The 26,154-nt window shown below is 42.9% G+C and overlaps 1 protein-coding gene across 7 annotated transcripts in view; it reads right to left on the bottom strand.

The window, feature by feature from the left end:
• Positions 1 to 26,154, bottom strand: part of TSNARE1 (t-SNARE domain containing 1) — a 491,630-nt gene that overhangs the window by 248,319 nt on the left and 217,157 nt on the right. For all 7 annotated transcript variants that reach the window (XM_061447620.1, XM_061447625.1, XM_061447626.1 and 4 more), the window contains 3 exons: positions 23,235 to 23,325; positions 18,980 to 19,054; positions 15,857 to 15,913 (listed from right to left, as the gene is read on the bottom strand). In XM_061447620.1, coding sequence (XP_061303604.1) covers positions 15,857 to 15,913; positions 18,980 to 19,054; positions 23,235 to 23,325 — 223 coding nt within the window. The remainder of the gene's footprint in view (positions 1 to 15,856; positions 15,914 to 18,979; positions 19,055 to 23,234; positions 23,326 to 26,154) is intronic.

Here is a 26,154-nt window from a genome sequence, read left to right as displayed (position 1 = left end):
TGTGGTGAAAGCGGACTAATGGATACAGTAATTGATTGTTTGATGGATAGCTGGGGAGCCCTTTGATTATGAGTTTTTGCTACGGTCCAAGACATTTTCATTCTTCAGTTAACCCAGAGCTGATTGCTCACATGAATTATCTCATTCTATGCCTGAAAATATCATTCTCTTAATAAATACATCATTAGAAACAAACCAGTGGTGGGGAGAGAGGAGAAAGCAGATGCTCAGTGTTGTGTCTTTCGAAGACGTAATAGAGTCTATTGACACAGAGTTTGTCCATGAAGTGTGCTCAGGTTGGACAAGAGGTCTTTGCTTCTCCAAGACTTAGTGCTCAGAAAAATACAAGAGGCAGAAAGAAGCCTGAAGATCAATTTAAATAAATCAAAGGAGGCTCTATATGTACTGCAGTGAGGAAACCACTCTGTTGGCTTCCTCATCTATTCCACCTTCCTCTCTCCTAGGCTCCAGGCTGTTTTCATGTTACAACAAGGAGGAACCCTGATGATGAAAACAAGTATCAGCAAGAATTATAATTCTAATTGTAATTATATTTATGAGTTATGATTCCTAGGACTTAGCTGCTGATGGTTGAATTTTATCCTCGTGAAGCGTATGGCAAAATTCGTATGGATATCAATGGGGTCTTTTTTGATCATAGCATCATAGAATGGTTTGGGTTGGAAAGGACCTTAAGATCATCCAGTTCCAACCCTCTGCCATGCGCAGGGACACCTCATACTAGACCATGTCGCCCAAGGCTCTGTCCAACCTAACCTTGAAGACTGCCAGGGATGGAGCACTTACCACGTCTCTGGGCAACCCATTCCAGCACCTCAGCACCCTCACACTAAAGAATTTCTTCCTTATATCCATCCTGAACTTTATCCCTGTTTAAGTTTGGACCATCACCCCTTGAACCAATCACCACTATAATCCCTGATCCTCTATCGGCCTATGATGACTTCTCAAAAGTTATTTACCACCTCTACTTAGCTTTATGATATTTAACTATTTATTGAAAACACCTATTTAATTTCACCTCCTTAATTTTAACATGACATACAACTGTACTTTTTCAGTTATGAAGGTTGTTATTCTTCTCTCCTAAAAGGCTACCCTGTTCTCCTAAAGGACACTGTAGAAACCAGGCAGAAACAGATACTGATTTACAACTGAAACGCTCAATCCCTGACCAACCCTAGTTCATATCCCTTAAAATTTCCCAATATGAAGAGACTGATATTTGCATAGAACATTCTGGACCTCCCCAGGCTCCACTGAGGAGAGGAACTTCATCACCTAAGCTTGAGTCAGAAGTAGTTTGCTACAACATACAAAGGAGTCAGTGCATGAGCTAATCCAGATTTGCTTCAGTGCCACACACTTAATACGCTCAAAACTGCTGCAGTTTTTAGATGTTTCATGGAAAAACTGTTGATGAGCAAAATACATAATACCCCTATTACTCTCCATCCCGTGTACGTCCCCTGGGCATTGAGACAGTCTTATCCTGTTTTCCTAGCTGTTCCTCAAGCTTATTTGTATTGTTAGCCTAGCAATAGGAATCACTACTGCAAGATATGAGTATGGCTATGGGCAGAATTGCAACTGATCATATCTCATACTATGAAAGGGGTACATATGTCAAAGATATGGCTTAATGCTCTTCAATTCTTTGCCAAAACTTCTACAGGGGAGGGTGGCATGAGCAAAAGATGGGGAGAAAGACAAACAGTGACAGAGGAAGAGGGACAACTAATGAAGAAGCAAGAGTGAATGAAGAACAAAGAAGATGCTCTGAAAGGTGGTAGAGTAGGGCAAAGAGGAAACAATAAATGGACGTGAATTAAAAGGAAGCCAGAGGCAGATCCAGGGTGCTTCTAAAATGAACAGATCTCTCACTCAGGTAAGACAAAGTCTGGGATAGGATCACCTGCAGGTCTTCCTCACATGGAATGAAGCAAAGATAGGAGAAAGAAGGCAGGGAATCTTTTCAAAACCAGTATAGCATTAAAGAAGCCTATGCATTACTGCTGTTGCTCCATAGTTACCATATGCAAGTCAACTGCTGGGGACTGAAGCCCACAGTGGTTGAGCAACAAATCTCATTTATAGACAGAAATCTCTGTCTTCTCCCAAAGAAGTATTTGCCACTGATTTCTGAAGATATAACAACAGCCTGGCAACCTTCTGGACAGGGAACTTTCTTGCCACAGGGAACCACTATTAATAGAGATTAAAACATGGGCAAAGGAAAACATAGGAAAAAGCCTCTTTCCTGATAAATACAAAACTCTACTGATCTGAGATTAGACTGAGCAAGGAAATTGCTGGCACAGTTAATGTTGGACATCTATTTTTCATACCAACTTGTGGAAGGTGACTGAGTCCATAATATCACTGCATATTTTATCATAACCATCAGGCTTCACACTGACTTTCCCCATGGAAAGCACTCTACGAATCACTGACACTGCCTGCTGAGCGAGGCGACACTTTCCGTCACTAAAGAAGCATTGATCTGGCTCAGCGTTTTGAAGTCCCTGATGGGTTTACATTACCTTTCTGTTAGTCTTTCTTTTCCTTCCACCACACATGCTTTTGCCCCTCCTGCTGCTCTGCTCAAACACAGCTGTGCTAATATGCCAAAGTCACCTACCTAATCCTTTTTCATCTATTTCTGGGTCTCATTTGGGAAACAGAAAGGGATAAGACTGCTATGATCCTAACTAAAAGACAAGCCCTTGAGATATGTCCTGGGCCAGTCTCCCAGGGATGTTGACACACGCTTTAGTTTTGTAGGAAACTACATTTGGTTGAGTTTTACTTTTGGATCCAAAATCCCAGGAGTTTTTCCAAGAGAACCCATGTTAGTTCATGGACACTTATCCTGGATAAGTGTCATCATTGTAAACTCCATCCTGCTAACCAAAACACATCCATTAGATTGTAGTGATGATGGTGGTATTCTTCTCCTCCAATCTCACCCTGTCATGCAGTGGTAGTGCTCAATCCAGCACACTGAGCAATGGGAGCCCTTCCACTTTGACTTATTTTAACTGTACCTGGTAGGTCTCATGAGTAATGTACCTACACAAAGAGATCTCATAAAACGTACAGGAACATAAATTTTGACTAAAGAAGTGATGAATAAAATGCAGAGCAGCATCCTCAGATTTTGGGCAAAGAATCTATAATCACTCACTGGTGTTTGCACAACATGTCAGGCTCTGTCAGGAAGAAGGGTTATAAATAAGTGTAGGGTAGATACTTTAATAATGCTATTTCATATACATGCAATAATGAACTTTAATTCTTTCTTTGCATTTCTTTCTTCTTCTACTGTAGCAGATGAGTCAAGCCCAGATGTGTAATGAAACTGATACTGGCATCACAGCATTTTCTTTAGAGGTAGTTGAAAGAGCTCTGTTGATCAGCTGCCAAATAATTTCTTCTCCTGTGGGGTTTCCTTCATGCATCTCACCCAGGATTTCATTCACCCACATATGGTGCGAGTGAATCATGGTGCAAGGAATATTCCTGACGGAAAAGACTTTGCAGACAAGTGGTCTTCTCACATCACTTGTCCTGAAATGAAGCCAAAGTCATCTTCATCATACTCAGCGGAACAACCTGCCAAGAGGAACCAGTTGCCATGGTATATAAGCAAATTCATGTATAACTTTGCATTAAGCAACTATGAAAGCTAATTTAGAGCTTATTGGTAACCTTATCATCAAATATTTGCACCGGGGAATGAGGAGAATGATTTGTTTCCTGCTGTGATACTGAGAATTAAGAGAAGGTATCAAAAAGAAAGCTCCGGGATACTAAATGTTATGATGTTGGATAAATAGGAAACACCTCTCTCATTCCTTGGCTCTTTAATAGAAACTCAAGGAAATGAATAGATCAATGTGGCACGTTACCCGTCCTGCAAAATGCCTTCCTGTTAGTGTCTACAATGACTACAGGGCTTTCATGAAGAAGAAATTAATCCTGATTCATATTAGATGAATTTTACTGAAATATATTCACCCTTCCTTCCATTTTTCCTGCTCTGTAAGCAAGGCCAACGACAACACAACCCTACTGAAAACAACAGGATATATTCCTTAATCCCTGCACCAGGATCCCATGCCTAACACCCCAAACTTAAACAGTGGATAAATAAAGCCATAAAACATATAAATGCTACAGACTCCTCATATGTCAAAATTCCTTGTATTTGACAGCTACTTCACCTACTCCTTTTTGCACACACCTCCAGACCCACAAACCTCAATTTCCTTCTGAGAATCATGAAAAAAGCCCAAAACAAATGAGCAAACAAACCCCCAAGACATAACAAAGCAGATAGATAATCCATGGCGTGGGTTACTCTGGGAGCAAACACTTGGTGGCTATGACAATGACAAAGGCAAACTGTGTTGCATGACCTACAGTCTCCATCCTAACTCTACCACTTCTTTAAGCAGCCAGTGCCAGTGCCTCACCACCCTCACAGTAAAGAACTTCTGCCTTATATCTAACCTGAACTTCCCCTGTTTTAAGTTTAAAGCCTACAACCTCTTTAAACCTCCTTTTCCTTTGGTGGACAGTTTTGATTCTGTAATGCTCTTCAGGCCATTATTGCTGGGAGAGGAAGAAGCACCATTGGCAAGCTGTGATTCAAGAGAGAAGAGGAGAGTCAAGAAGGCAAAGGGTGATTAAAGAGATTTTGGGTAAACTCAAGTCTCTACAAGGGCACAATGCCTGCAGGAAAAAGCAGTGCTAGGAGGAGGAAACAGGTTTTATAATGCTGGCTATCATCAAGCTCAAAATGAAAAGCATCTCAAAGTAAGCAGGACTGGGGTAGGACAAGAACACAAATGATGTCCCCATATGCGCCTCTGTAAAACAAGAGGTCGGAGGGACAAAACAAAGAAAAAAGATGCATATCCCAAAAAACACCATTTTTAGACCAAAAAAAAAAAAAAAAAAAAAGTGGACCTCTTTAAGTAAGTTAATTTTTCTCATCCACTTTTCTGCAAAACCTTCCCTTATGCCCCACTTTTTCCCAGGCTGACATTATCTGGCAGCTGTGACCAGGTTGGTGTTCAAGAAGTGAACACTACAGGCTGAGAAAGATGGGACTGTTCAGCCTGGAGAAGAGAAGCTGCATGGAGACCTCAGAGCAGCTTCCAGTGTCTGAAGGGGGCTACAAGGATGCTGCAGATGGACTCTTCATCAGGGACTGGAGTGATAGGACAAGGGGTGATGGGTTCAGACTGAAACAGGGGAAGTTCAGGTTGGATGTAAGGAAGAAGTTCTTTACTGTGAGGGTGCTGAGGTGCTGGCACAGGCTGCCCAAAGAAGTGGTGAATGCTCCATCCCTGGCAGTGTTCAAGGCCAGGCTGGACAGAGCCTTGGGTGACATGGCCTAGTGTGAGATGTCCCTGCCCATGGCAGGGGGCTGGAACTGGATGATCTTAAGGTCCTTTCCAATCCAAACCATTCTTTGGTTCTATGACCATCACCTGTACTCACACAGATGAGTTGAGGTTTCTTGTTAAAATTATTTTGAACCTCTTAAACTCACAGGTAGCAGGTTAGTACCACTCTTCGCACTGGTGATACATGGCCACGCTTCCCTCTCCCATGTGTTACACACAGAGCCATGGCCCTGACAGACCCCAGTGGGGCTTAAGCAAGATGCCCTGGACAACTCCCACCTTGGGGATGTCAAGATGATGTAAACTAGGAAAAGGGAGAAGTGCACAGCCCTGTGATGAGCTGTGATGAGCACAGATGAGCACCAGAGTAGCTGAGACTAAACTCCCTGATGCTTCCCAGAAGAGGTGACCTACACCTAAAGTTCCTCCTCCTGAGGAATCTGAGATATTACATATGTATGCACACAAATGCATCAATATTATGCTTATTTCAGCTCCATTTAGTAGAGTTGATATAAGTTGATATTCTGCAATAAGGTATAATAAATTTCAACTCTTTTTAATGCATGTTTTACCTAGTACAAAGTGGGAACATGTAGCCGGCAGTTACTGCATTTTTCCACCATCTAGTAAACAGAGACTCTTCAACAGAAGCATAAAATACCCAATTTCACCCCAACTCTGTATGGATTTTATCCTCATCTCAATGGTATTCATTGACAACAAGCATCAATGGTTCATCAAGCATTTTCCACCACTGTTCTCATCTGAAAGCTCTAAAAACCGATTAAACAAGTCCTGTGCCAGCAGATGGCACCCTGAAGTGTGCAGCATCTTCCCTGGCCCTATCCCCAGCACCTGCTGAAAAAGGCTTTTTTCCCTGCTCCTGGCTCTTCTGTGGTGTTTTGAATCATGATTGCATATAGGGGTCAATGAAGCAGCTCATACCATAGGGCCATCAAACTCCCCGGTCCTCAGCTTCCAGAAGAGGTCAGTATGTCCTGCTGCACACCCCAGCCAGATTCCCACTCTCTTCCCTTAAATCATCAATCCAATAGAAAACTATTGGGCACAGAAAGGGAGTAAACACTCTCCTCACTCACCAGAAACCATTTCTGCCTGCAAGCAGATCCTTCAATTGCTTTTTGGTGGGGTTTTTCACAGCAATCATCTGGACTTCTCATCATGTCACTACTGAGCTCTTTATACGCATGTACCCCCATATAGAAAATAAAAGGAGGAAGAAGGGGAAGGGAAGGAGACACAGTATCTCAAGCGAGACGGGACCCATCTATATCCATCTTCCATTTTATTCCCATCTATGGGCACATACTGGATGGTGGAGAGGGACTCTTCATCAGGGACTGTAGTAGTAGGACAAGGGGTGATGGGTTCAAACTGAAACAGGGGAAGTTCAGGCTGGAGATAAGGAAGAAGTTCTTTACTGTGAGGGTGCTGAGGCACTGGAATGGGTTGCCCAGAGAAGCTGCGAATGCTCCATCCCTGGCAGTGTTCAAGGCCAGGTTGGACAGAGCCTTGGGTGACATGGTCTAGTGTAAGGCACCCCTGCCCATGGCAGGCAGTTGGAACTGGATGATCCTAAGGTCCTTTCCAACCCAAACCATTCTATGATTCTTTGATTCCACATCCTGGGAATTTTCACCAGGGTCTGCCCATGGCACATGATGTGAACCATCATCTGCCTTCAGAACTGGGACAGTCAGACATAGCTGAAGAAGTCTCTTGAAGTTAAAGGAATTATTTGCTATGCAGGCAAACTGAGAAGTTTGTGAGAGTTCTAAAGAAGAGCTGCTATCTATGTTTAAATAAATGGAAACACATTGATTTTATTTATCACACAGACTATCGCTAGCATCTCCAAAATAACTACTTGAAACATCTGCAGCACATACCTTATCTTACAGAGCCTGGTGTCCTTTATAAAGAAACTATATATACATTACCTCTCTGATATATATCCAGCTTTATGATTTCACTCCAAAGCATCCTGGGCTAATATTTAAAGTGAAGATGAAACTACATGAGAAACTAAAACATCAGTGGAAGTTTAGTTTTGGGAAAGAACATGAACTTGGATTACAGTTTTCAGCTGGGCACCAGAACTAAGGGACAGAATAGAGAATCCAAATTATAAGCCTAGCCCTGACTCTCCTTGTGTTTGCAGTAAATCAGGAATAATTGGGGTCAGTTGAAAGAGTCTGCGACAGTGAATCTGTCTTACCATGCTGGGTCGATTTGGGGGCTGGTGTGTGAACTAGCTGGAACATCACATGGCATTTCAGGGATGATACACAGTATGAGGGCAGTAATAGCAGTGCCGTCTACATAAGACTGAAAGGGGTTGAATACTCTTGAATCATATGATGGATATAACACTGAAACCCTGAAAACAAACCAAATGGAGACACAGAAGGGTCACTAAATGCTACTTTTGCCTTCACCCTGGTGAAGCAAGAGTTAACCTATCTCCCTGGGAAAACACCATTGCTGTTCACATTTAATCGTGTGATAAATGCAGCCATCAAAGTGGGTTTAGAAGAATACAATTTCCTTCCTTTCAATAATCCATCTCCACAGGGGGGTTTAAATGTATTAAATAACACTGCACTCACTTTGGAGCAAGGTGACACACTCGGTAAGGTTTCACATTTGTTTCTCCATTTACTGCATGATCTTTGCCAGGGCAAAAGTGAATTTAGACTCTTGCAATGCAACTTCTGCAAGGTGGGGCTGAAGAGGGGGGAAGTGGATGAGGTTGTACGAGCATCCCCATCACGCCAGCAGAAACTACCTCCACTTACAGTGGGCAAAAGCACTCACTGTTATCATCAGGCTCCTGCACAGGAAAAACAAAAGGAATATATAGGGGGAAAAAAGCCCATAATGAAAAAATTCAATCTTGAAAACACAAGCAGAGGTTCACTTTTTATAACTATACTATTGCCATCGCAGCCACACACGTCCTGCAGACCCAGCCTATGGTTCATCAGCTCTGGGATCTTGCCCTGCATTTGCTCTCCTCTTACACTGCTGTCAGTACAGATCTGACAGTGCTGCCGAAGGTGACACTTGCTGCCCAGAAAAGCTGCATTAAAGGACAAAGCTCTCTGACCAAGGTGAGTATCCATCCAACTGACCACACCTGGCTCTATATCCACTAATATCAACATTTATATTAATGGCTCTATTGACATTCATATTAATCATTATATTTATTATAGCAATATTTGTAGTTATAATCTATATATCTGTATATCTATATGCATAACTACACCTATATCTATGTATCTACATAACCATATTTATATCTGTATCTATAGCTATACCTATATCTGTATCTATGTATATTTCTACAGATATACAAGTAGATCTACAGACATACACATCCCACGTTGGCAGTGCTGACAGTGATGCACTGCCACACTCGCTGTGCACAAAGCAGTACCCTTGAGCAAACAGGAGACAGCACAACTTGAAACTACAGCCAAACCTACTGCAAGAGGTTAGAACGCCTCTTCCCATCTTCCATGAATGACCCTCATTTGGCATGAAGATGTGGATGTTTGTAATATCCTTTAGACTTAGCAACTGGGAGGAGAAGGGAGCACTGCAACTACTCAAAACAGCTACCGCAAGCAATGGGGATAAACATGTGCAGAGCTGTCGCTGGCTATGGAGGGATAAAAATGTGGGTACCAGTTGAGTGATGCTATCTGCCCGAGCCTCTGGGCACAATATAGATTTGCTCTTCATGAAAGCACTCTCTCCTATGAACAAGGCACACTGATGCCAGCATTTCATCCTGTGCCCTCAACCGCCTCCATGCAACACCAGGGTCACCATTCCCCATGTACAGCCTCCTCCTGCTGGGGTCTTTGTCAGTGTGGGGTTGAGCCGAAGTGGCCCCAGGGTTTTGGGAGCACAAAGCCAAGTGCTTGCAGAGCTGGGCGGTGAGGCTGGCTCACTGCAGACAAAACAACCCTCTGGTTTGCGAGACGGCTCTGGCAGTGACTCAGAGCTGGGGTAGAGCAGAGCAGCATCAGCACCGCGTGTGAAGCCAGCGAGCTGCTGTGGAGGAGGCTCTGCACAAAAGGAGCCCTTCATCCTCTGCCCACATAAAAGCTTTTGTCCTTTCTCACTCCAACAAGGAGCCCACAAAGAAACAAACAAACAAAACCCCGAGCCTTCAACTAACCAGAAAACCCTGCTAATGAATACAATCCCCCTTCGCCTGGGTGATGATACAGGCGGCTGCAGTTTCTCACTACCATCAGCAAGCAAAGAGGGTTTATCCCACGACAGGCACTTGAAAAGGGATTGCTAAGGAAAAGCTACAACGTGCAGGTTGTTTGAGTGATTTAGGAAATGTCAAGTTACCCCCAAACCTGGTTATACAGGTTTGGTCTTTATATAGATTTGTTCTTCTCTTCTTTTTCTCTTCATAGAATAAGGGGCTGTGTGCCACTGGAAGCTCACGCCTCCAGCCTTTGCAAATCACCACCTTTAAAGATATAGTAGGATTTGGGGGGCTTCTGACACTATTGTACATGCAGCTCTGAAGTCCTGAGCACTGCCACTCTCCCCATAAAACCTGCACCCAACCACATGTAGCATAAGGAATAGGTGTGTTTTTCCAAGGGCTGCAGCACAGGTTTTAGTGCCTTTAAGGATGGAAGAATCTTCATTTAACTCTCTCAGTTGCAAAGTGCTGCATCTTCTTCACATCAAAAAGAGAGATTTATGGTTAGCAAAGTACTGTGCCTGTAAAGCCCACTGGCATTTTCTTTTACCTTCTCCTCTCAGATCAACTGGAAGCAGTGCAAGGAGAGCACTTTGGGGCATTCAGAATAGATTCCACCTCCCTTTAGAATATAGGAAGCAAATGAAGAAAATCAGGTATGAATCTATTTTGATTGATGCATTAAATCCTGATATCAGAATCTATTTCCCTACCCAAAAAGAGGCAGAAAACGAAAATGGAAAATGACTTCGGAAAATTGCTTTAATGCCCATCTTAAAAGAGAAACACAAACCCCCACTTAAAGACAAGGAAAAATAGCCGTGTGATTTAAATGCTCCATATTGACATTCCTAGGAACAGAGGAGTGGGTTGATTACAATATGGCTTTTAATGGATGCAAAGCCATTTAAAACCAAGTTGACATTATTGAAGTCACACTTTTTACCCAAGTAGCTGCATAGTAAATGACCTTGAAAAGACACAGCAGTTACTCCACACATAGGAGATACATTATCACCAAAGCTAAGTCTTGGAGTCCTAATATATAGTACCCGACTGGAACATTAGGAACTGGGATGAGTCCTAAGATAAGGTGTGAGAGTCAATAAGATAAATGCATAAATCCAAAAGCCCCATTTCTCAGGGCAAAAGCTGCATTTTGATCGTGAGGAATCCAATTTCCCAGTTCAGAACAACACACGCCAACATTGAAGCCAGTTTCAAACTGAGCTGTGGACATCCAGCACTGCATTAAAACCTCATTGTTAATGATCATTCATAATAGCTTGCTGGTGTTTGCTTAGCCTGTGAGATCCTCAGGGTGGCACAATCTAATAGCTGTGCTTATACAGTATCTGCCATGATAAGGAGCCTGTAAAAATAGAAGCCGAAATAACTAGAGTCATTACACACACACATACATATATGCAGTTTATGCAGATATTATTGCCAAAAAATTATCCTCCCATTAAGAGGAGGATTGGATCTCACTGCCCCAAAATGAGAGTTTTACTCTAATCACATAAAAAGAACAACTTCATAAACACAGGAAGAAAGAGAGAAATGATGCTTCCTGTGAGAAGGAAGTCCATTTAAAGCACAAATAAATTGATGCAGTTAGGAGAGGGGAAAGAAAAAAAGCTTGTATATGCAAATAGAGGTTTATTACCCATTTTTGTGCTCCTAAAAAGCATAATTTACTGACCTTTGAGAACTGGGTCAAGTAGGCTGACAGAATAAGAAACAAAGGCATCTCTTTTGGCAACCGCCGTGTTCCAGAGCAGTAATTATCCTTTCCTCTCCCCGTGAGCAGCAGGAAATGCAGAGGGGGGCCATTACCCCATGACAATTACTGTAATTTTAATTTCTAAAAATTGCCAGGAAAGTTTCCTCTAAAATAAAAAAAAAAACCCTCTGTTTGGATATTTGGGGTGGTTTTAGTTTAAAATTCAATCCTCAGATCAATCAGAGCTGTGCTTCCCCTTCTCCACTGCCTTTGGGGAACCACCCACAAAGTCTACATGGTGAGAAAGCCCACTTTCCTCCTCATTAGTTGCCTAAAACATAGACTCATAGAATAGTTTGGTTTGGAAAGGACCTTAAGATCATCCAGTTCCAAGCTCACTGCCATGGGCAGGGACACCTCACACTAGACCATGTCACCCAAGGCTCTGTCCAACCTGGCCTTGAACACTGCCAGGGATGGAGCATTCACAACTTCCTTGGGCAACCTGTGCCAGTGCCTCACCACCCGCACAGTAAAGAACTTCTTCCTTATATCCAACCTGAACTTCCCCTGTTTAAGTGTGAATGAGGATCCAGGAAAGATGGAGGTGGCCCAAAGACATACTGCAGATTCCATAAGGATAAAGAAAATGGGCTGTCACTGCTAGGCATTGGCAGGGATGGATCCTTAGGAGCACTCAGCTTGTCAGCCTACTCTGCTGCTGGGTTTAATACCCGCTGAACTTATTCAGTCACGGGCACAATAACATATTCTTTCTAGAGGAAGCAGAGGATGTTAGATGCATGATAATTAAAAAGAATTGAAAAGGATTCATTTCATCTCCTATGCTCAGAGGGATTACTGGCTATTTTGTGGGGTTTCTGCAGGCTATCCTTTATTATTTTAATATTAAAGGTAATCTGTGCTGTTAAAACATGGTATTTTATTATACCCAACTGTTATGTGAGATGGACTTAGCCCAAGAAGACAGGTCTACGCAGATATCCAACCTTTCCTCCCCTTAACCACACTATCCCAGGCTCTGCATCACTCCTATGTACCTAAAACACCCATCTCCTACCACGGGCTCTGCCTGGAAGGAGGAGTAAGTGGTTTGCACCAAGGTGTGTCTGTGCAGGGGGAGAAGGTGGGATTTGAGGCACATCTGCCCCATACATAAGCAGGAACCAGAGGTGACACATCACCAAACACACCACCGTATTGCTGCAACAGCAGTTCTCATCAATGGAAAGCTGCTTTCCAGGATTCCCCTGTGCACTCCCTTAATGAGACTTCTGAAGTCTTATTTTGGTCACTGGGTGAAGAGTTAAAACTGCTTTCACAGATTCAACGGAAAGGGCTTTTTTTCCCCCCTCTTTTTAATAGTTGCCACAACTCACGTTCCACAATGATCATTTAGCGCAGTAAAAATCTGTGCCTTTCAATAGCTGCACCTATCGAACTACATTGATTTGTCTGCACACAAATACATTCCTACAAGCACATACTTGATTAAGAATTTATATAACTTCAAGCTTCAAGGAATTTTGGATCAATGCCTTTATTTTGCTTTGATACACACACAAACTCAATTAAACAGTACTTACAGCAAACCACAATGGGCAGGAGAATAATTTTCCCAACGCTTCACATTCCAGTTTTTACCTGTTATGTGGGTCTAGGAAATCAATTACTCCCTAAAGAGATATTATTAGTGCTTGTGTTACCAAACATTTTACATTCCCCACCCACCAATGGAAGAACAGAACTATAGGAACATGCCTGTAGAAAACCTGGCATTCTTCAAACCTCTTACCATTTGCTGTAGTATATATTAATGAATATCTATATATTTATATTATTATATATAAATATATTACATATAAATAAAAGAAAGCCCTGCATGGTGCAGACTGGATCTGCACCACATCCAAAAGTTCACTACTCAGTCTCACAAGACCCATAAATCAAGTCCACTGAACATATGTAGCATTTTACATCACTGGATAGGGTAATGCAAATGTAATATATAGCGTGTTAACACCTTAACACACGCACTCAGTGGTCACGTTAGAGTTGCTGAGGGAGCTATAATTTTGCATGTCCTGACCAATCTGTAGCTGGATAGATGCTAAGTGAAAACCAATCACAGCACTGCATTCCCTTCAGCAGCTTTTATACAGTCTCTCCTTTTACACTTGAAGGAAGAAGACGTGTGAAGCTGCAAACACACAGGAAGGCTGAAACAGATGTGGATTAACTTTCATCCTTTCCAAGCAGTGTGGATGAAACCTCATGCGTTCCCAGCCCAAGCATGTGTCATTGCATGAAAAGCATGTGCTCTTGGGTGTGATCAAGCCTATTTCTGAGTCATAAGCATCTCAGCAAGGCATACTACAACCACCCCTTCTTTTACATAATGCACTGAGGCCAACCACCAGCACTCACTGGCGACTGACAGCTGCAAGGAGAAACAACGTGCAGCTGATCCAGTTTAACAAGAGTTTTTGCTGGTGCTGCCTGACCTACACAAAATTCCTACTGCTGCAGTCTCCTAATGCCTGGATTCTTACCCTTTTTAAGGCAAAAGGGTTTGTCCCTCTCCCATTCTTCCTCCTTCCAAGTCCACCATTACTTGCCTTCAAGATTCAACTATTTTTGTCCAACAGCTTGGTTTCCCCCCCTCTTAAAACCCTGATCACTTCCAGAGAAGGTTGTTTTCGCAATCATCAACCATTTTCAACATACCAAAATAGTTAATTGCATCCAGGCTTACTCCAGGTGCAGGGATGCACAACAGCTATGCATCCTATTTGCATTGATTAATGGCCATCAGTATCCCACATCATATGGAACAGCCACAGCCATGCAACCATGTGGTATACTCCAAGCAAGACCAGAGATGTTCTCATCTCTGCAATCTACTCCACCAATAGCAGTCTAACAAAGTTGGTTAAAAGCACAAGAAGTGATGCAATATAGACAGCAAAAAACCCAAATCACCACTAATCACACAAAATAAACCCCCTTAGCTCTGAGCTACCAATAACTGTTTGATGTCCAGTGGATTTGACCACCATTCAAGACCATGTTATATGTAACCATGCACAATACCCATGTTGATCACCAGCTGGTGGGCAAAACTAAGCTGGAACATTTCTATACATGCAAAGTCAGATAACAACATCTGTGAGCAATCACTCCAGAGATACTGGTAGGAACTCCAACTTAAGGGTAAAGGAATATATTAGCCCTTTGGCACACAAAGGCCTTTCTTTCAGTGGCACTACCACCTAAAACCAACTATATGACAAGAAGGTCTAATGCGGAATTGTAACTGCTTGAAACCTATTGCAAAGCTTTGGTCCATTGACTTGCCCTAATGGAAGGGTCTTCAGTGGCATCATTCCACCCTCCTTTACAGAGAAACATTAATGTTACAGAGAACAACAATCTCTTATGTGCACATAAAGGTGGAAAGAGAAAGACAGGTAACACAAGGTAGGAAATAAAAACGGATTAGAAAGGCAGAAAATCTGCTGACTGCCCCTCAAAAGACAAGAATATCAAGTATATGAGAAATCATCCCTGAAATTAGGCAGAGTTCCACTCATACTGCAGCTAAGCGATCTCATGGCATCAAAGCTGTTACAGAAATCTGTGGGGATTTCTTATACACACAAATATTATATATATATATATAGTATTTTGCATTACCAGTTGTCTAAGACTCCACACATATGCATATATATGCATATATCTTTAAACTCTTAATCATATGTGGAAAGGCAGACATACATTTGATTGTATTTTATATACACTACACACACACATGTACATATGAACCTATATGCACAACACTATAGAGTATACACTCTGATTATACATAGTATTTATTCATTGACAGAGGTCCTAATATGGGTGAACAGAGAAAAAAACATCTATTTTTATATGTATTTAATAGTTAATCAAAGTGTAATATAGCCAAACGACAAAGAATAAATGATATAAATCTATATAGAATAGATGACCCCTTTAAAAACTGAGAACAGAGGCTTGATAAAACCTCCTCTCACTTCCTTCTACCTTCCTTGCTCTTGGGGGATGATTTCACTTGGCCCAGATCCCAGGCCAAGGAGGTACAGGACTGCTCTTATGTATTTCAGAGTATTCAAAACTCCCATCAAGAATGGAAAAACAGCCCCAAGAGAACAGAAAATAATTATGGAGGGCTCATATATGCTTTTTTTTCCCTAGGTCCTGTATCTTCTACCTCCAAAAATGGAAAACCACTGTTTGAAAACCACCTCACTGGCTTCAGTGTAGGTACTGGCGGAGCTCCATGTTCTTCAGCATCATTAGTGGGGTTAGAAAACAGCCTGGTTTTAGCAACGCACTCACTGTCAAACATAGACATGCAGAGGAACTTACCTGTTTGGTGCTTCTCTGCCCAGTAGGAAGCAAAGCTTTGGATTTCTCTGCTATTTTCTGTAAAAATGGGAAAAAAAAAAAAAAAAAGAGGAAAAAGGGCTAAGAAAAGAGTCCTAATATTTAGGGAAGAAATTACAGATTCATAGAATAGTTAGTGTTGGAAAGGACCTTAAGATCATCCAATTCCAACCCCCTTGCCATGGGCAGGGAACCTCACACTAAACCATGTCACCCAAGGCTCTGTCCAACCTGGCCTTGAACACTGCCAGGAATGGAGCATTCACAACTTCCTTGGGCAATCCACTGCAGTGCCTCACCACCCACACAGTAAAGAACTTCTGCCTTAGATCCAATCTGAACTTCCCCTGTTTAAGTTCTTACCCGTTACACCGTGTCCTATCACTACAGTCCCTCATGAAGAGTCCCTCCCCAGCATTTTTATAGCCCCCTTCAGATACTGGAAGGCTGCTATGAAATCTCCATGCAGCCTTCTCTTCTCCAGGCTGAACAGCCCCAACTTTCTCAGCCTGAAATCATATGAAGCTATTTCTTCTCCTTCTTAAAGGACAGGACATAGAGAAAACTCTTCCTATTCAGAAAGGGAGCACAATTGCACTGAAAAGTTTGGTCTTGCAGGAATTCAAAGTGTTCAAAGCTTCCAGCATGACAAGGTTATCCAAACTGAAACCTGCATTTAAGAAATGACAGCTAGGACAGGGATAAGTATTAATTTCCCACTCAGATTGGTTTCCTGACGTAACCGGGCACTGACAAACTGCAGCGGCTAATTTTGGCACTTGTGAATTGATGACAGTGTTTAGAAAGAGACCCCCCATCACCTCCATGTGCAGCCGAGATGGATTTCACTCTTTAGTATGAAATGAAAGCATCATAAATGTATGTGTATATGGAGGTGGAGCCCTTTACCTGAATCCTTCCAACTCCTCATTTAAGGGATGAAGTTATTTCATTTCAAGACCTCACTCTTAGCATTCTGAATAGGACAGAGCAATAATTAACAATACCAGATAGTACCAGAGATAATGCAATGCTATTACATGATGTCCATGCTGTTGAAGTGCAATTTTCTGTGCTTTTATTGAGTTATTTATTTATTTCAACACCACAGGCAGCAAGTTTGGGAAAATCAATCAGTACAGAGTGTTTCTAATAGAGATGCATTGTTAAGTGCACGATGCCAGCCTAATTTCGTTACACCTATTATAATTACAATGTTCTTCCTATGTGTTGCAGCCATGGGTCAAACTCACTAAAGCAGTATAAGAAAGCAACCAGAGTTTGTTCAGCTTGTGATTTCATTAATCCATATATCTATAACTTGTTACTGCAAGGGGGAGAAGCAGTTTGAGGATGCTAGATTGAAATCGCTACTACACTGTTTAAAAGCAAAGCAAATCTGCTCATCAGCAGAGGCTCCCGAGGGAAAAGTGGGAGAGCAAGAACCAAACGAAGGAGCTGGAATTCAGGTTCTGTTTGTTTTATTAAACAGCTTGATCTTGGTGACGGGTTCAAACCACAAAATGCCTTCTGAAATCTTCTGGCAAAGCTGTGGAACATAGCAGAGCCAGAAGGTGCATTAGCTCTTAGAATAGCAATGTTGCCTGCACATTTTCTATGAGCAGAGAAGGGGAAAGGGGCACTGTACAAGCATTTATCCTTCTCCTTCTGTCCTGGGTTCAGCAGTAGCAGTCATTTTTCTCCTTCTTAGTAGCTGGTGCAGTGCTGTGTTTTGACTTTCAGCATGGGAACAGCGCTGATAACACCGATGGTTTTAGTGGCTGCTCAGTGATGTTTAGTCTGACCAAGGACTTTGTGAGTCCCATGCTCTGCCAGGGAGGAGGGGAAGCTGGGAGGAAGCAGAAACAGGACACCTGACCCAAACTGACCAAAGAGGTATTTCATACCACAGCACATCATGCCAGGATGTAGAACTGGGGGCAGTTACCCAGAAGGGCGAGATCACTGCTCGGTAGGGCTGGGTATTGGTCAGCGCGTGGCGAGTGGTTGTACTCTCTTCCCTTGTTATTTCCCTTATCATTATTATTATTGGTGGTAGGAGCAGTGATTTGTGTTATACCTTAGTTACTGGACTGTTCTGATCTCAACAGAATGTAGTGGGAGCTACATTCTTTCCATTCTCCTTCCCATCCCTCCGGGAGCGGGGGAAAGAAGGGTGCGGAGCGGTGTAGACTGTGTGGCTGACTTGCCGACAGGGTTTAAACCACGACACTCTGGAAGTGGAGACGCACCAAAACAATGTCAGAGCTAAGCCAGAGGAACCATTGAAGATTCTACCAGACATAGAGCTGCCAAAAGCACATTGATGCTGAATTGCTCTGTGTGTGCATATTGCAATGCAACAATATTTTGCTTGACTGATAAACTAAGAACAAAGGGAGGAAACTACATGTGAGCACCTCTTTGGATATGCTCCACACTCACCATGCTCGCTCACACTTAGAATCATCGAATCATAGAATAGTTAGGGCTGGAAAGGACCTCACCACCCTCACCATAAAGAACTTCTTCCTTATATCCAATCTAAACTTCCCCTCAGTTTGAGCCCATCACTCCTTGTCCTATCACTGCAGTCCCTAATGAAGAGTCCCTCCCCAGCATCCTTGTAGCCCCCTTTAGACACTGGAAGGCAGCCATGAGGTTCCACACAGCTTCTCTTCTCCAGGCTGAACAGCCCCAACTTCCTCAGCCTGTCTCCATACAGGAGGTGCTCCAGCCCCTGATCATCCTCGTGGCCTCCTCTGGACTTGTTCCAACAGTTCCATGTCCTTTTTATGTTGAGGACACCAGAACTGCACACAATGCTCCAGGTGAGGTCTCACAAGAGCAGAGTAAAGGGGCAGGATCACCTCCTTGGACCTGCTGGTCACGCTCCTTTTGATGTAGCCCAGGATACGGTTGGCTTTCTGGGCTGCAAGCGCACACTGAAGCCGGCTCATGTTCATTTTCTCATCAACCAACACCCCCAAGTCCTTCTCCACAGGGCTGCTCTGAATCTCTTCTCTGCCCAACCTGTAGCTGTGCCTGTAGCTGTAACTTAGCATGTTCCCAAACTCAAATACAGAACAGTGGAGACATCCTTACCTTCTGCACAACTCCATATCTCTGGATGGCATCTGACAGCTGGTTCTTCAGCCTGTCCAGCTGAAGTTGTTCTTGCTGTTAGGAGAAAACAGAAGCTTGGTTAGCAGGTCTGTAGAGATCTATCACGTAGAAGACTGTCTGTGACCATGGGAAAGAGTCCAGGATGCTGCAAGGTTTTCTTTTAGGAAAGGAGCACAGGATGTGTTGGATATTCAAGACAGCACCCAAGTCATGACTTCTGTGTGGTCCTGATATCTGAACTGAACACCTTCTGTGCCAAAGACAGACAGTGGGACATTTTGCTGTCCTGCTTGTTGTATAAGGGAGTACCACTCCAATTACAAGTTCTTAAGGACTGTGAAACAAAAGTGAATACCCTACTGCCATCAAAAGAACAGAATGGTTATAGCATGGTATCCTGCTTCTACTTACTAGAATCCAGCCTCGGATTATCTTCAGGAGATGATAACCCAAACAATACTCCTATAAAAACTCCTTCAGTTGGATGACAGCCCATAGTATCATAGAATCATAGAATGGTTTGGGTTGGAAAGGACCTTAAGGTCATCCAGTTCCAACCCCCTGCCATGGGCAGGGACACCTCACACTAGACCATCTTACCCAAGGCTCTGTCCAACCTGGCCTTGAACACTGACAGGGATGGAGAATTTACCACTTCCTTGGGCACCCTGTGCCAGTGCCTCAGCACCCTCACAGTAAAGAACTTCTTCCTTATCTCCACCCTGAACTTCCCCTGTTTCATTGTGAATCCATCACCCCTTGTCCTATCGCTACAGTCCCTGATGAAGACCATGAGGGAGTTCATCACCTCATTTGATGGCAACGGGTGATTTACTGAAATTGAGAGGTCCATCAGCCATGACAACATTCCTTCTGCCTTGCCTTGTGCCTGATTGTCAGAAATCACCTTATTTCTGTGTTTTCCAAAACAAGTCTTTGTGCCTGGAGCTTGTCCCAGCAGAATACAGATCTACGCTTTAAACACAAGGAATACCCCAGTCTAGACTGATGCAACTGTCCAATATGCTGCAGAATCACTGCTCTCCAATGGAGTGACCAAATCCAAACGGTGCTGGGCAATTGGAACTCTCCTAGAATTATTCTATCCTATTCAACCCTATTCTACACTCCTGGAACTATTTCAGGTGTGCAGGAGCTCATGTGTCCAAGTCTTACACAGCAGAATGAGGAAGTGAGGCACCACCTTAAAAACCAAGTAGCAAACAAACCCAAATCTACTCTAAAGCTACTAAGCAGAAATGTTCACTTTACATTTAAGCAGTTTCAGACAACTGCTTAAGGATACAAAAGTAAATGTTATAAAGGATGGGATAAACATCCTTAATATTTAATGGTGATATTTCCATACACAGACGGATATCCCAGTCTTCAGTTCTTCATCCAAAGATTTAAAACTGATTTTAGAACAAGTATCATCATCCCCATTCTACAGATAAAGGTCTATAAAGCTTATGTTTGTTACACATGGAACCTAAGGTAGGATTGACACCTTGGAGAGCTGATCTAATGGTCCAGCACTTATCCTACAAAACCCAGGAATTCCAGGTAGGCCTTTTATTTAACTCCTTTGAAGTTAGTTTGAAAGAAGCCCTAAAAGAGGCATGTGCTACTTCACACCAGCCTCCTGCCTTGTATCACAGTGATCCACTTACACCAGTATCTTTACTCCTGAAATACTATCAATTTGCTCAGTTAGGCATCCTGCCTCAAATATCTCCAGCAGTATTTGGAGCTTCAAGGGAAGTCAAGGCAATTCCCACCATGCACCTTCTTTGCAGTGCATTCCTGGTGGAAAATAAGGAGAAAAGAAAAAAGAACCATTCTTTGTCCATGTGTCTAAGCAAAGGAATACACAGAGAAACGGATTGGAAACAAATGACTACAAAGCTCTAAATTAGAATCATAGAAACATAGAATGGTTTGGGTTGGAAAGGACCCTGAGCTCATCCAGTTCCAACCCCCTGCCATGGGCAAGGGTCCCTCACATTAGACCATGTCACCCAAAGGTCTGTCCAACCTGGCCTTGAACACTGCCAGGGATGGAGCATCCACCACTTATTTGGGCACCCTGTTCCAGTGCCTCAGCACCCTCACAGTAGAGAACTACTTCCTTATATCTAACCTGAACTTCCCCTGTTTCACTTTGAACCCGTCACCCCTTGCCCTATCACAACAGTCCCTGATGAAGAGAATTAATTAATGGAAGGCTTTTCACGGTATGAGAAATTTGATGGGAGGAAAGCTGCAATGGTACCCAGGTCCCCAACAGGGACTCAGAGCCCAGCAGCCAATCCCCACCAGAACTACTTATTCTATGTAAGAGATGAGGGCTACAGGCTTTGTACCAGAATTTGAAGGTTTAATTACTTAAACAGCACAGAAAATAGGAGTTTAAGAAATAAAACGCGTTAAATTAATTGGCCAGGGAGAAGAAAAAGTTATTACGTGATGGCAACAGAGCGGCAAGTTTATCCCTCATGTTCCTAAAGTTGTTTGTGTGTCTATTTCCTTCAGCTCTTAAATAGCCTGCCTTTAACTTAGCCATTTTTCTCCTCATGACAATAAAAGCTGTTCTCCTGAGCATTTCCATGTGTTTCATGGGTAAATAATGACATTCTTGCATGGCACTATAATTGGGTTTAATGTAACCTTGCTTAATTCCCCTTTGGACCCAATTTATGTCACAAAACGGAGCCAGGTGAGCAGCACAAAAAAGTCCCAATCCTCCTATCTCTAAGAAAGCATTTTCTGTTTTACCAAGCTCTGGTGAAATAATTCTCAGGATATGCAAAAACAAGTCCTTATAGTCCATCACTCATCCAGCAACATGTTAAAAATGGTCCAAGTATTAAGGCTGATGCCTGCACAAGGTTGATGTCTACATTTGGAGAACAGTCATTCCGCGGTTCCATCTCCATCCATCACCCATTCATTTCTTTAGGCAGGCTGAATTGCACATGGACCTTTACAGGTTACAAAGGTAGCCTGGGGTGAGCCAGCTCTTCAGTCCTTATCCCATATGCATCTTGGCAAGGGCCATAAATCCAAACTACAAAAACTCACTTGGATGGAGAAAAGCAGTGTTTTACGAGCAGTGTCCTTTCTCATTGGAAGGGCCATGAGAACAGAGCTGAAGTAACACAAGACTTTGGGAAATGGCAGGAAGCATGTGAGGATAAAACATCAATTCAATTCCCAACACAGAAACTACACAAGCAAGAACGTAAGAGAAAACTGCTAGGGCAAATCAAGTAGAAAAGAATTATCCTTGTTCTCATTTCAGTTGCTAAATAACCCACCACAAGGGTGAAACTTCTCAACTCACACACCAGCTGGAGTTTGCCCCAGGGTATGTTTCTGTTCTTCCCCATGATCCATATCACAGGACAAAGTCAGCGGGAACACACACCTTTATACAGCTCTTTACACAAGAAGGTCAGAAGCCTTCTGTTTGTCCAGTCATTGCATTGGGGACCATGGGATGGGAATCATTCATACCCCAGCGGCAATGATGTTCATATGAGTTGAACCTACTGATGGCAGAAGAACATTCTGCCTGCACAGTATGTATGGGTTGCTGTGGGGCAAGTTGTAATCCAGTGTTCTGCTCTGATCTGGTCACAGCCTTTAATTATCTACACCTATCACTGCCTTTGCACTAGCATAGAACACTGAATGAATGCCATATCTAGACATATTCCACTGCTTTGGTCTTTCTGGACACTTCAACACAATTTCAAACTCATCTGAACCCAGTGCACTCACTACACAACTGACAAGCTCATGTTGAGCCGGATGATTTCCGTAGTACTTTGACCCAAACTGAGTGAGACCCTGAGATGGATGGGAGTTAAGTCAAGGCTTTGTCGCCGAGTTCTTTATTTCCCATTCCACATAACCCAGTTTGGGGAGAAGAACTGGTTTCTGCAGCTGTTTTCCCATTGGTCATTTATAAATGTAAGATATGCTTATTGTGTAACAGAAAAGGAAGTTATAACAAGACACAGAATCATAGATTAGTTTGGATTGGAAAGGACTTTAAGATCATCCAGTTCTAACCCCCTGCCATGGGCAGGGACATCACACACTAAACCACACACATGGAGCTCAGCTTTAAAGCACCCACTACCTCCCACTAATACTTCTTTCTTCATTAATCCTCCCTCCATAAGACCCAGCATTCTCCCCCAACAGCCTCCTGAATGACACATACCCTGGATGAGCCTCTGACAACCTCAGACAGCTGCTTGATGGCTTTGGTGCTAGTCGTGATGGTTTTATTAGTCTCCTGCTGGGTTGCATGCCTGCAGGAGAGAAGAGATGATGGGAAATGCAATTGAGATTAATTGCATAATGAGACACTCACAGAACTGTATCACGCTGCAGAGCAATTGAAACAACACAACACAGAGCACATGGAGCCACACTGGGACTACACGAGCCCAGGACCAGCAATGGCAGCCAGAAGGGTGTAGGAAGCACCAACATGGGGCTGCCCAAAATGTTCTTACCCTGATAACCACAAAGACAATAGCTAAACAGTCAATGGGGAATGATAAGGTGAAAATCAGGGGTGGGCAGGTAACAAAGACATCACAGATGGATGGCATCGCAACTAATACCGTTGAGTACCAACCACACGGGACTGAAGAGTTACCTGAGGGATCGCTCAGGAAAAAGTTGTACTCAGCATTTGAAGAGGCAGAAATTGCACAGGACAAATTTACTTACCGTGATCATCTACCTGCTAATAACATGGTATCTCCAGGAAAGCACTGTGAACGTGAAGTATTGCTTTATGAGCACTGGAACAGGCAGGCAGGGAGCCAAACCAGTCCCCTCTCCAGTCATGTTTATCCCTCTCCTTTCACCCCAAATGCCACTGCCGTTATTTCTTGCAAGCACTGTTTGCTGGCTGTGTTTTTCTGGACTATACAAAGGAGGGGGAAGAGATATAAATGGTACCCAAAAATATTTATTAGCTCAATCCAGTCGTTCTCAAGCTTTATAAGGCCAACAGGGCATTTTCAGCCTCTCCGTTTCCCCAGGGAGCACTTCACATCCTTTAGTCAGAAAGGGGTGGTTTTCCATAATGCTTTGGTCAAAAACTATGCAAAGACTCAAGTAAGACCTGGGGAAAATGACCTTTTTCTCCCTCAGAGGCCACATTTGAGCCATGGTTATATTGCAAAGACTCGTTTGTCAGTGCTCCTTTATCAGGGTGGGTGGGATGAGGAGTGAATCAGAGTTCTTTGATTAAAAGTGTTAAAATGACTACTTACGGCCCCTCTGACTGGAAGATCCATGCCCTGTCCTGGCTTTCCAGCTCCTTCCTGCTTCTCTTTCAGTACTGATCAACACCAGCTCTTCCAAGGCTTATGTCAACCTTTTTAGCATCTCCTTTGAGGAACAAGGCCAGCCCCCAAATAAGTCTTTACCAAGCACAACCTTAACCACAAATACACTGAGACCCCCTCGACAAGCATTCCACTGACTGTCATTTACATCTAGTCAGGGAAGATGGACACAAGCACCAACAAACTGGAATATTCACCCCCATAGCCAGTTCTGGCAGGGTTTTCTTCACTTAAGTGAGACCTCTGTGCAGACAGCTCAGATGGAAAAGCTGCCTAGGATGAAAATACACTTAATTTTATGCATTGTACCTATCAGGTATACAAGTGAAAGCTTAGTGTAGCATGAAGATAACATCGCTAAGCTGTAGAACAGTAATTCAGATGTACCCTAAGGGTTGAACGAACACACAGGAGGCATGGACTCCTTTGGCACCATACAGAGAAATCATCTCATATGAAGACAAGACTGGATCCTATAACTAGTTATTCTCAGCTCTGCCTAAGTTAAATTAAGATACCATTTCTGTGCTCATCCATCAAAATGCATTTCATTTATTTATGATCCCAGGACCCACTGCACCAGCTGACTATTTACATCACTTCTCATTTGAGGTGGAAGAGGTTGTATCTACCAGAGTCATCACAAGAATGGGAGCTGGGATCTGAATGCTGTCACATCACCTGCCTTGAGGAGCTAGCCTGATCCCTAATCTTTAATTCAACTGAATCTTGCCACCAAGTGCATCAATTCCATAAGCAGCAGTTTCAAAATGGAGACATCCACAACTAATTCTCTTAATGAAATGCAAGACACTGGAGTTGACGTCCAGTCACTTTGCAGACCTCATTAAATCATCTGCCCACAGAACAAGTCAGGCATTCACAGACCAGCAATTCCCCATCCCCAAAGTCAAATGGTTTGCTAATCTCACGCATCTGAGCCTTCCCAATCTCCAAAGTTCAATAAAGGCTCCTTCGTTTGCATTCAAATGCAAGTTTTATGTGAGATATCTTACCCAATAAATCCACGCTGTGCACAAACTCTGCACTGAGATGCTGCACAATACCTGGGAGAAGGAGTGCAAGGAACAAAAAGTGCTGCCTTCAATTCAAAATGCACTTTAATCAACATTCTGGTGCCTGCTTTTGGCACTTCCCGCTATGTTGTCAGCACAATTAACTTCTTATTCTTCAGCCTCAGAGATATGCTCAGGAATCAGACAGTGATTATATTTAATTTACATTAAATGCTATTAAGATCTTCATTAAAAAGCAGCCTTGAAACTCCACTCTCCGCAGCACTGTATTTTAATATGTAATGCTAACAAGATATTTCATTGTTGTTATTATTATTATTATTATTATTATTGCCTTTATATTCCTCACCCCATGGAAGTGTGAAAGTTAATTAAAGGGGTGTCTCTGATGAATATAATTTGGTTCTGAAAAAGCCCTCCATACTTTAACAAATACTCAGTCCGTGGAGACACCAAGTACCTAAAATACACAGACTACAACGCTACTCTGAAAAGAAGCATTCTAAGGGTACAACCAAAAAGGGCATCTCCTAGGAAGAATAACATCCCTTGCTGTGCAGTGCTGCATGCGCAGAGATTGCAAAGACAATGCACTAAATAATACAAGAGGTACCACACTGCTGCCTAAGAGTTTCCTATGGCGGGTGTTTTCTTTGCCAGGGAAGCACGGTCCATCGCATCCATAATCCCCAGCACACAGCTGCTTAGAGTTTGTTCTTCTGAGCCATCATAGCTCTAA

The sequence above is a fragment of the Pezoporus flaviventris genome, unplaced genomic scaffold (assembly GCF_033815535.1).
Source record: "Pezoporus flaviventris isolate CSIRO_AGI_PZ_B2104156 unplaced genomic scaffold, CSIRO_AGI_Pfla_v1 ptg000007l, whole genome shotgun sequence".
Classification (NCBI taxonomy): Eukaryota; Metazoa; Chordata; class Aves; order Psittaciformes; family Psittacidae; genus Pezoporus; species Pezoporus flaviventris.
The sequence above is the reverse complement of the archived record's forward strand: the minus strand, read 5'-3'. Positions and strand labels throughout refer to the sequence as shown.